Source organism: Coniophora puteana (assembly GCF_000271625.1).
Source record: "Coniophora puteana RWD-64-598 SS2 unplaced genomic scaffold CONPUscaffold_10, whole genome shotgun sequence".
Lineage (NCBI taxonomy): Eukaryota > Fungi > Basidiomycota > Agaricomycetes > Boletales > Coniophoraceae > Coniophora > Coniophora puteana.
Window position 1 is genome coordinate 1,162,617 of NW_006913062.1, and position 10,950 is coordinate 1,173,566.

Below are 10,950 nucleotides of genomic sequence, written 5' to 3' on the forward strand. Positions count from 1 at the left end.
TCGTGAGATATCCCTTTTCTTCAAAACGCCATTGCTCAAGCAGTAAAGCGAATACGATTCGAGGGGGGGTGTCAGAATTACGTCTAGTATTCGACCCTTTACGGTTTTATTGGTTCATCCAGAAGCCTCCTGTACGGCGATGTTCCTCCTAGAGGTCTACAAGTAAACACCGCCTTCATACGTCTATCCAGGCGCTTAGTATCCTAGCGGTACCTTAAGCGCTTACGCACTCGTGTGGCTCCGCGTTCATCGCATAGGGCCACGTTCTGCTTACGTAGCCGTCCTGCATTACCGTGGGACTTGGACTGCATAGTAGTTACGAATACGGTAGTGACTTCACACGCTCCTGTCATATATATACAGTCGCTACCATGAATATCATCTAAGTCTTCTCTCTACCTCGAACGACTACCATCGTCAGCAACCAGCTTAACCGCTACCAACTCAACCTTCAACACTAACTGCCCGGTGAGTCTGCGCTGTTATAGACTTCTATGCTATACTCGCGATCGTCCTTTGTCAGAAATGGCATTTGAGGTTACGCGCTATACTCTGCGTCCCAGCTATTCGTTCCCTTCAACGTCATGACACTTCAAGGTATGACCCCCTTTTTGTCCTGTTTCTGGGTCGTGTGTCGGTATTGACGACTGCATGAAGCGTTGATGCTCTTGCGAGTCCGTGCCCTTTTTAGCAAGTCGAAAAGGCTTCATATATTTCTCGTTCTGTGCTTCGTTTTCATGCAGGCGATATGCATCGCTACGAACATTATTCGTGTAGTGTCTGTGTCAGCTAGCACAGGTATGGTGCAAGCAATAAGCGATGGCAGGAGCGACAAACTGGAGCTAACGTCGACCGTATTCAAAGAGGATGTTTTTATTCAGGGATTTCCACTATGCATCGTCAACATACCCGCCTGGTTGGCACCGTGGCATGCTCCTCTTACCTGCGCGGCCACCCTTGGATTTGAAATCATCCTGTGTGTATTGGTCCTGCGTTATGCTGTAGAGCACACTCCAAATCCCACAATCAAAGCTCCAATAAGGTTGGCAAGGGGAATAGCGACCATCCTCATTCGTGACAACCTCCTCTACTTTCTTGTGTTGGTCGTTCCTCTATTGCCAAGTTTCAAAGCTCCATGGCAATGACTGTAACATATAGGGCATTCATATCATTGCTTGTTAGCTGCTTTGACGCAGTGAACATTTTTAATAATCAGGTAAAAGTACACTCAATATCATTCAACATCCACTCGCTGACCTGGGGCCGTACCCGGATAAAAGGATACAATACCGTCCACAGTCTGGAACAGCATCAGCTCCACTTTACGCTCGTTTCTTTCATATTTGGTAGGTCCGTGGATGATAATCAGTCTGCGCAAGCACCACGAACAAGATCTCGCAATGATTGGAACAAGAGCCACGAATCCTTTGCAGTTTTCGAGTGGGATGCATACGGATAGTGATACACTTGTAACACATAGCGAAGAATAGACTCGGGGCCGGGGGTAGTTCTTTGGGCGTGACGATGTTAATATCATTGCATAGTAGGCGTCGGGGACAGCGTTTGTGTAAGCAGAAGGACCTATTCATGTAGAGCGTCGGTTCAGCAGCATGTCATTATGATTGTCACCTAATAGAGAGGCAGAAAAAAACGACATCGAACGTCTTGAAAACTGCATCGAAGGCACATGAAAGGGAGAGAATTGGTGATACCGACCACTCGCCTGCTTGTTGGCATCTCATGTCAACGAGATACCGTTCAGACCTTCCTGAGAGCCGAATCGTGTTGCATCGTTCAATTCGTCAGTCGGTTGGCATCACTATTTACTTGTGGCCATGTCGAATTTCAAGCTGCGATTTAATGTTGCCGTTAACGCCTCGCGATTATTTGATGTCCATCAGTCTAAATGTTTTCTTTCTATTCATCGCGCAGCTGGCCATCCCCAAAATCCCTCGTACACTGGAGTAATGGTCTCCTTGGCAGGTTCTTGGCACCCCTATGGTCTGACTAAGAACGAGAACCACGTTCAAATTTCTCAGGGAGGCATTCCTCGACTCATCGAGTTTCTCCGACAATTTTCCACCTACCATGGTCCTTCAAGTTCACTGACAGCTTATGCGGGGCAAACCATCTCCCTCTTCAGAGCTCCGGAACCTAAGTCCTCTTTCTTCAGGACGTCCACATTCCTCAGAACTCCAGAGCTCAGAAAGAGATGGCCATTAACGAAAAGTCTCCCAGTCCAGCCCCAGCGATAGTCGAGTCCGAGCCTGCGACGCGCTGTGGGTCGAACACGCCAGGCCTAGCAGCAACTAGCAGCAACAATGGCGAGAAGCCTATCGCACATGCAAGCCTCGAGGAGAGGGCGGGTGCTCTAGCGGTCCCGCCTCCGTCAGGGACAACGAGCAGCAGGTATAGATGGCTCGTGCATGTGCAGTTCTTTGCGTGCTGCTGGGCGATGGTGGTGGCTGGATGGAACGATGGAAGTACGGGCCCGCTGCTGCCACGGATACAGGAGGTGTATGGGGTACGTGTCGCATTTGGCTGTCTCGGCTGGCTGGCTGGCTGGACTACTCTGATATAGGTCAACTATACCATCGTATCCTTGGTTTGGGTATTTGCGTGCGTGGTAAGTTAGCCATGGTACCTTGCCGTTGAGAGTGTGGCCATCTCATTCGCCGGGCCGCAAGGGATTCCTCACTGGCGCTATCGCCAACATGTTTCTCGAGCCACGCTTCGGTTTTGGAAAGGTGAGCACGGTCTTGTAGCAGGTTTCCTCGGGCATGATATAACGCGGCTTGCACGTTGCAGACCATCTTCATTGGTACCGTGGTCAATATTAGCATCCGGCGGCTCTGCGTCTGACCACGTCATGCGTTTTTGACCAGGCGCTTGCTTCCAGTTTGTGGGGTACGCCATTGAATCAGCAGCACTCCCTTTCCCCGCGTTTGTCCTCGGATACGCCATTAATGGCGTCGGCATGGCTCTACAGGCAAGTTTTCCTCACCTTACACAGCAAAACAAGTTTCTTGAACCAAAGACATAGGATGCACAAGCGAACGGCTACGTGTCCAACCTCCCAAATTCGTCCACCAAGATGTCGTTCCTACACGGTATGTGCAATTCCCCGACGATTTCCCACTCCTCAGCTCACCATGCTCTGTTCATGCAGCTGCGTATGGCTTAGGAGCCTTGGCATCCCCATTAGCTGCTACACAGTTCGCTCAGCTCCCCCACTGGTCATTTCACTTTCTCATTTCCTTCGGCGTCGCGCTTCTGGATGCTATCATCCTCGCCGCTGTCTTCCGCTTCAAGACTCATGATGGTCTGCTAAACCTTCTCGATTATCGTTGATCGAGTTCGGTTTGTACTGACATACCACCTAATCTACAGAATGCCTGGCCGCCATCGGTCAGGTCAGACACCTGGACGAGCCGTCAGAGAAAAATGACGATTCGGGCAGCGAGACCGAGAAGAGCCACTTCCGCAAGGTGATGACGCTCAAGGAGACGCATCTTATGGCTGTGTTCATCCTCGTCTACGTCGGCGTGGAGGTCACCGTAGGAGGTACGCTCTCAAACTCTTATTTCTTCCCGTTCCTTGTCTTTTTGTCTGTTGGTTTTGTCTGTAGAGAACATGCTAAAGGGCTTTTGCAGGCTGGACAGTGACGTACGTCATCAACGAGCGCAACGGTGGCCCGTCATCGGGATACATCTCCACGGGCTTTTTCGGAGGTCAGTGCCTCACAGCTGTCACCGCGCTTTTGTTCCCGCTGGGCTCCGAGACCAACGCTAAATGCCTATTTCTGCCGCCTGATCGACAGGTCTAACGCTCGGTCGCATGGGGCTCATATGGGCGAACAACAAGGTCCGTCCTTCGCACTTCCGTCCGTCTCGCGATCCTAGCTTTCGCTCACTAACGTATCTTTTTTTCTGTCCGTCACTGTCGTCAACGCCAACGTGGTCGCCGACGTCGATCGTACTCGTACTCGTGGCCACCGCTCTTGTTCTTGCCCTCCGTGTCTCGCTGTGCGCTTGTCTCAGATCGGCGAGCGCAAGGCACTCGTGATTTACGCAGCCTTGGCCATCGGGTGCGTGGTATCCCCCACTCTGGAGCTCTGACAACTCATGTCCATTCTAACAAACTTTTTTTCTTATTTTGCTTCCCTCGCGCCATACCATTCTGTTTGGCACGATATGCAGGCTGGAGCTGGTCGTGTGGCTCGTGCACTCGCTCGTGGGCGATGCCATCGCAGTCTCCTTTGTCGGCTTCTTCCTCGGCCCCATGTACCCCATCGCGATGAACGTCTGCGGGCGGATCATCCCACCCTCGCTCTTGACAGGTGCGTAGCCCTCCCTCCCTCCCTTCCTCCGGCTGTCGCACCTCCTGTATATGAAAAATGAAAGCTGATCTTATGGTCGTTCTCGCGGTATGACAAACGAACACGATCATCCTAGGCTCAATCGGATGGATCGCGGGTCTCGGACAGGCAGGCTCCGCGCTGTTCCCGTTCATCACGGGCGCCATCTCGAACAAGGCGGGCATCGAGAGTTTGCAGCCCATGTGCGTGGCTACCTATCGACTTGTCTTCCCTTTGTGTGCCACATGCCTGTGTGCTGACTGAGCGTTATGCGTATGCAGTGTCGTCGCGATGATGGCGTTCACCATCGGCCTGTGGATCTGCGTCCCGCGGGACAAGGTGCGCACTGCGTCTCCGTCCTCGTCATCACCAGAGGGAGCAGGCGCGATTCCGCCGCCGCCGAGGCCCGTGGTGAATGTATGAGAGGAGGGAGATGCAGCTGGGTACGTATATACGGTAGATAGATTCGAATGCTTTGTCAATATGCTTTCCTAGTGCTAGATCGTACAATAATGAGTTGGTGGAACAACCATCCAGTAGTGTGAAACGATCGAGCATAGAGCGAACAACATATAGCAAACAGCTTGAAAGAAGAGTATCACATTGCCTACTTATATGCATCTCATCCTAAATGATACTGTCATGTTATCGACGCGTTTACAGGATCGTATACTGCCCGTACGTATGCAGAGATCCGCAATGTATGGTGTCTATGATAACCTCCCCTCCGGGTTCCCCAGCCGCCGCTCCGAGCAACCGAAGAGCACACGCACACAGTAAATCACCGCTTCTTCGTACTGCTCCTCGTCGCCCGCCCCGGCGTCGGCGGCATCCCCGACGCCGAGCTCGTCCGCGCGCTCTTCCTCTTCCTCTCCGACTGCGGCATCGGCGGCTGCACCCCCAGCGAGTGCCGCTGCCTCACGGGGCTCGCGGGCTCGGGCGACATGCCCAGGCTCTCGACGCTCGATGCGGCCGAGAGCCGCGAGGATCGTCGTGCGGGTTTCTTGCCTGTTCCCGTGGGCATCGGGACGTCGTCGGTCCCTCCTCCGGCGCTGCTGCTGCCTAGAGAAGTCCGTGCGTTGGACGACGCGGAAGAGCGTCTGCGCGACACGCGACGCCCATGCCCGGCGCCGGCGCCGGCACCCGGGAGCGGCGGAACTTCGTCCGCGTCTTCGCCTTCGCCTTCTCCAGCGCTCAGGTCAGTCAAGTCGGAGCCTGCACCTGCACCTACACCGCCCCACCCGCGTTCGTGCTCATCGTCGTCCTGCTCGTCGACATCAAACAGCGAGCCAGGTATACTCTTCTTGAGATCACCCCCGCGCAGCTCGCCGCGCGCGCCCCGGGTGGGACGACCGGGTGTCGACCCCGGTGGCGCAAGAGGCAGCGCAGCCGGAGTGTTGGCGCGGGAAGAGCGCTCGCGGCTCCGTCTCGCGCGTGCGGCGGCAGCCGGGGACTCTGGGTCGCTTGGGTCGAGGTCGAGGTCACCGTGGTCGTGGTCGTCGGCGTCGGGGAAGAACGCGCCGGGCGGAGCGCGTACGCGCGGTTTTTGCTTCTTCTCCTTCTCCTTCTCCTTGTCTTTTTCCCTTCCCCCGTCCCTTTCTTTCTCCGTCGTCTTTCCCCTCCTCTCCCCTGTAGACTTGCGCGTCTTCTTCGCGCGCCCTGGCGACGCCCGCTGTTGCTGCTGCTGAGCAACCATCGGCGCACCCCCAAACACCGAGAAAGAGAGACTCTTATCCGCCTCTCCTGCGCCCTTCTGAACCCCCCCTCGACTTTCCTCGTCGTCCATCTCGCTATCGCCCTCCCCATCGCGGCCCTCGCCCATCGCGACATCATCCTGCCCCCCATCACGAGTCGGACTCACGCTCCCACTAAGCGGCACCGAAAACTCCGTGTACCCCTTCCCATTCCCATCCCCATCCCCACCATTCCTATTTCCATTCATGTTCGCCGACGCCGACGACCCCGCAGGCGACGCCGACCTCCCAGCACCAGCGCCAACGCCAGCATAAAACGCATTCGGCGGCTGCCTCCCCGAGAGCTTATCGAAGAACAACGACGTCGACGCCGGCCTCGGTCCGCCTCCTCCACCACCTCCTCCTCCCCCATAACTGAAACCGTTCGCGCTCGCACTGAGACTGTTGTTGTTCCCGATATTGAAAAACGACGAGGACGTGCTCGCGCTCAACGACGGCTTCGCGAACGAGAGCTTGAGCCCCGAGGGCCCCACGGGCGGCGCGGAGATAGACGGCGCGCCAGACGCAGACGCAGACGCAGACGCAGACGCAGACGGCCGCATGGACGACGAGCCGGACGCTGAGATGCTCTGCCCAAAGTTTTGGGAAAACGCGGCGAACGCGGGCGCACCGCCGCCGCCGTTCGCGTTCGCGTTCGCATTCGAACGTGTGCTCGACCCGAGGTTCGCGCTGGCTCCGAACGCCGGCGACGCAGAGACGGATTTGGAGCCCGGCGATGGGGATGCGCGTGGGGGCGCGAACAGCTCTTGCGGGTTTCGCGGGCCTTTAGCGGCAGACGCGGAGAGCGACGCAAACGAGGACGTAGACCCGTTCAACGGGTTGCGCTCCCGCGGCGGCGCGAGCGGCTGGCTGATGATCGTGAGCGGGCTCGCACGTGCACTGGCACTAGCACTGGCACTGGCACTAGCGTTGGCGCTGACAGACACGGCCGCCGCGGCGCTCGGCGGCGGCACATGCTCCCACGACATCGACATCGACATGCTCAGATCCTGGCTCGCCGGCTGCGGCTGCGGCAACGCAGCCGGGAGCACAGGCCCGCTGCTCTGCGCCGCCAACACGCTCGCGGCGGCGGCGGCGTCCGCCTCGACGAGCCTGCGCTCCACGGGCGGAAGCGTTCCTAGCACCTCATCCAGCATCCGCCTGCGCTCCTCCGCCGCGCGCGCAACGGCCCCGCCTGCACGCGACGACGCGCCGTGGACGGACGCGGCGAGCTCGCGGTCGAGCCGCACGGCGGCTGCGAAGCTGCCGGCCTGCACGAGGCGGAGGACGACGAGGTCGTGCAGCGCCGCGAGGGACTGGGGCGGGATGCCGGACGCGGGGGAGAGGGACGTGGTGGATGCGGGGGGCGGGGCGCGCGCGAAGGCGTGTAGCTCGGATTGTTCGTATTCTGTGAGGGCGAGGGCGACGAAGAGGGCGAGGGCGTCGCCGCGGATTGTAGCTGTATATGTGGATAATGTGGTGGTTGAGTGAGCGGCTGGGCGGGAGGAGGATGGGTACGCACGAGATAGACACCATCCTATGATTTTGCGTATGAGGCGCTGTCGCGTCTCGCTGCGCTCCGGGAACGAGCGCTGGTACCTCCATGCTTCCGGGAGACTTGTTTCCGCGAGCGCGAGCGTGTAGAGCTCGATGTCGTCCGGCTCTGTGAGCTGGGGCTTGGCGGTGCGCACGTACTTGACGATGAGCGGGGAAGAATTGGGCGCGAGGGCGAGCGCCTGGAGGATCTTGGAAGAGTAGTCGCGGTTGAGGCGGGCGTCGCAGAGTATCGAGACCGCTTTCTGCAAATTGTCCCCATTAGTTCGTGGCGCTGAAGGGAAGAACAAAGGAAGGACGCACCGCGACATTGACACCAGCGTCCAGATACCAATACGCGTCGGCGAGGAGGGAAAACTGTGGCGGAATGCACTTTTGCTCGTAAAAGGGCGTCTCCCTGCCGTCCTGGTACCACTTGAGGAGGATGTAGACGAGACAGTCCTTCTTGAGGGAGTCGTAGGTGGAGTGGTGGATGGCCTCGAGGAGGCGCGCGAGGCCGTCTGCGTCGCGCGGGGGGTAGACCAAGTCTGGTTGATGGATGCCGCCGCGGATGAGGAGGACGTCAAAGAGGAGGACGTCGGTCATGCGGGCGCGGCGGTCCTCGACATCGTGGACGCGCCATGGAAGGACGTTCTGGGGCTGGAAGAGGGCGAGCCACTCGACGACTGGGCTGATTTCCTTTAATATTTGTTAGTAAATTTGTAGCAGAATTACGGAGGGAGAGACTGACAATGTCCATGGTAAAGAACACAACACGTTCAACCGCAGAAACAGACGCGCTCGGTCATTCCCACGCCCCCTTCATTTGGCAGTAAAGCCCCTAAAGCGTCTCGTCCTCTGCCATGGCCTCCATACATACCACTAACATACGGATGGATATTGACTCTGATATATTATGTGACTACCTTGCCGTACTCTGCCGTGCAGCCGCTCTCTCAGCTGCCTTGTCCACAACAGGCGCATCTCCCGCATTCGCGGCAGGGATCTCTATCTTCTGTGTCGCCTCTGGTCTAGGTGTCTTCACGTCGCCCTTGAACCCAACATAATACATCCGCACTTGCTCTCCTCCTACGGTATGGCTCTGATTTCGATTAGCTTTGTTATAAAGGAATAGAAGACAGGTGACGCACAAAGTACAGAGTCAGCGACGATATGCTCGTCAGCGAGGCCACACGGACGGGGTACTCGACCACGCCCGTCTCTCCCTCGAGAAGGGCAATATTGAGCTGCGACTTGGTGCTCTCGACGTCCTCAAAGCCGACTATGTTTGGGTGGTTGGCATATACGCGCATTCGGCGAGGTGCATACTCCCCTCTGCCTGTCGCGTAGCAATGGGTCGTCAGCGCACTGGTGATAGCTGGTTTCACGTACCGATCTTGAGCAGTATGGCCTTTACTCGGACACTTTGGGTGAATGGGACGTGTATGATGACCTCGAGAGAAGTGTTAGCCACTTCAGGTCACTCGGATATAGCAAGCATCTCACCTCATCGTCTACAGAAGACTCGATGTATCTCGTGGTATCATCGCGTTCGTTCCATGGCTTGATGATAGCCTTTGCATCCTCTGGCACGGTCAGATTGAGCCCATGTACGCTGTCAAGACGTGTCAACTCATCAACAAGTCTGATATTACTGTTACCCACGCGTCTCTGTCTATGGCCTCGTAGAGATTGGAGAGGTCCGTGCCCTCGAGTTCTGCGGCCAACGAGTGCTGGGATGCGTCATCCATTGAAGAGATCGCGGGCAGGGGCAGTCCATCCTAATTGGGCAGGTCCACCAAGCAGACGTCAACACCGGAGCCAGTAGCGAACAATTTGGTGCACCCGCGAGTTTCTGCACGACGCGTCCGACGATGAACAAGCTCCAGCCCCGCCTCGCCCCCGCCATTCGCGCTCTTGCCAGCCCACGCCGGCCACAGCTAGCACTACCATTGTGTCGTCGCGCGCTTGCTAGGAGCTATGCTACTCAGGAACCACCCTCATCCTCTGGCGCTGCCTCTGACTCCATATCCTCTTCGCCAGACCAGCCTCAAAGTGTCTCGCAGAGTCAGCCGGACCAACATGCCCTGAAAAACTTCAAGAAGGAGTTCGGCGGCTTCCCAGACCTCTCCGTCGAAGACCCGCTCCTCGACTCCTTCGACGCCCAGACCTTTGCGCCGACTAAGCGAACGCCCTACCGCAACCGCGTCGTCCTCCGCAACGAGCCCAAAATTATGGACATATACCACGCCATGCTCGATGCAGAAGGCCCAAGCAAAGCCAAGGGCACAAGACCAGGAAAGGAGGAGAAAGAAGCAGACGAAGAAGACCAGCAGCGCCTCCTCACCTCCGACGTCCCGCAGAACCTCATCAACCGGCTCTACCGCTTCCCGCTCATCGTCCGCCGCGTCACCCAGCAGACAGGCAAGGGCAAGATCCACCGCATGTACACCCTCATCGTCGTCGGCGACGGCAACGGCCTCGTCGGCTTCGGCGAGGGCAAGGACGAGGAGGCCCCGCGCGCCGCGGAGAAGGCGCTCGCCGAGGCCGTCCGCAACATGGACTACGTCGAGCGCTTCGAGGACCGCACGATCTGGACGGACATGGAGGCCAAGCTCGGCGGCACGCGCATTCTCCTCCGCCCGCGCCCGGTCGGCTTCGGGCTCCAGTGCAACCCGAACGTGCACCAGGTGCTCAAGGCCGCGGGCATCAAGGACGTCAGCGCCAAGGTGTGGGGGAGCAGGACGCCGCTGAATGTGATCAAGGCGCTGTTTAGGATGCTGCATGCGGGTAATGCGCCGCTCGCGATGGGCGACGGTGTTGGCGGGCGCGGTAGGCGCATGGAAAAGGGCTCGGGGCTGCGCAGCAAGGACGCGATGGAGCGGGAGCGCGGGCGCAGGATTGTTGATCTGCGGACGTGGTAATAGACCCTGTCGCCGTCGGTCGAATCTTCGGGCCTCAAGCTTCGCTCAAGGTTGGCTTAGCCTCAGGCCCAGGGTCGGGACGTGCATTTTAGATTATCGAGGCATGCTACACCAGCCTAGGCTGTTTTCACTCTTCCTTCCATTACGACTGCTGTCCACCATATAGGTGCATCCCCTGCCCATTTTCTCGAAGCCCCGAATTCTGTCCATGTTCAGGGCGCCAACAATTAACTAATTAATCCATCTACGTGCATCCACCTCCAGCCCGTTATCTATGCACTAAGCTGCCAGGCCAGCGCCCCCTCGGGCATCGCACGGCGTTCCTCTCCACTGTTCCTCTCGCCGCGCATATGTGTAAGCTAACCCACCCTCCGAGTCGGAGTCCTGAAACCAGGGTCTCACC

At 57.5% G+C, this 10,950-nt stretch overlaps 4 protein-coding genes across 4 annotated transcripts; 2 read left to right on the top strand and 2 right to left on the bottom strand.

Annotated features, from left to right (window-relative positions):
• Positions 1-2,147: 2,147 nt before the first annotated feature.
• CONPUDRAFT_128137 (MFS general substrate transporter) lies at positions 2,148-6,249 on the top strand. Its single transcript, XM_007773323.1, has 14 exons — positions 2,148-2,524; positions 2,582-2,626; positions 2,688-2,747; positions 2,809-2,821; positions 2,886-2,989; positions 3,044-3,110; positions 3,170-3,322; positions 3,391-3,564; positions 3,654-3,731; positions 3,821-3,864; positions 4,041-4,087; positions 4,200-4,339; positions 4,455-4,560; positions 4,639-6,249. The coding sequence occupies exons 1-14, from the start codon at positions 2,213-2,215 to the stop codon at positions 4,778-4,780; spliced, it is 1,485 nt and encodes a 494-aa protein (XP_007771513.1). The 5' UTR covers positions 2,148-2,212; the 3' UTR covers positions 4,781-6,249.
• A 40-nt stretch (positions 6,250-6,289) lies between these two features.
• CONPUDRAFT_167488 (uncharacterized protein) lies at positions 6,290-8,505 on the bottom strand (the record flags this gene model as incomplete). The annotated part of the gene is made up of 4 exons (XM_007773324.1): positions 8,375-8,505; positions 7,948-8,322; positions 7,613-7,889; positions 6,290-7,549 (listed from the first exon to the last, which is right to left on the bottom strand). Coding segments are annotated over exons 1-4 (1,920 nt in total), but the record flags the coding sequence as incomplete, so codon positions are not given.
• A 40-nt stretch (positions 8,506-8,545) lies between these two features.
• CONPUDRAFT_91896 (DUF1000-domain-containing protein) lies at positions 8,546-9,576 on the bottom strand (the record flags this gene model as incomplete). Its single annotated transcript, XM_007773325.1, has 6 exons — positions 8,546-8,725; positions 8,775-8,962; positions 9,016-9,076; positions 9,130-9,238; positions 9,289-9,356; positions 9,553-9,576. 6 exons carry the CDS (start codon positions 9,574-9,576, stop codon positions 8,546-8,548), a joined length of 630 nt encoding a protein of 209 aa, XP_007771515.1.
• Positions 9,577-9,875: 299 nt separating this feature from the next.
• Positions 9,876-10,547, top strand: CONPUDRAFT_91897 (ribosomal protein S5 domain 2-like protein; the record flags this gene model as incomplete). The annotated part of the gene is made up of 1 exon (XM_007773326.1): positions 9,876-10,547. One exon carries the CDS (start codon positions 9,876-9,878, stop codon positions 10,545-10,547), a length of 672 nt encoding a protein of 223 aa, XP_007771516.1.
• Between the last annotated feature and the right edge of the window lie 403 nt (positions 10,548-10,950).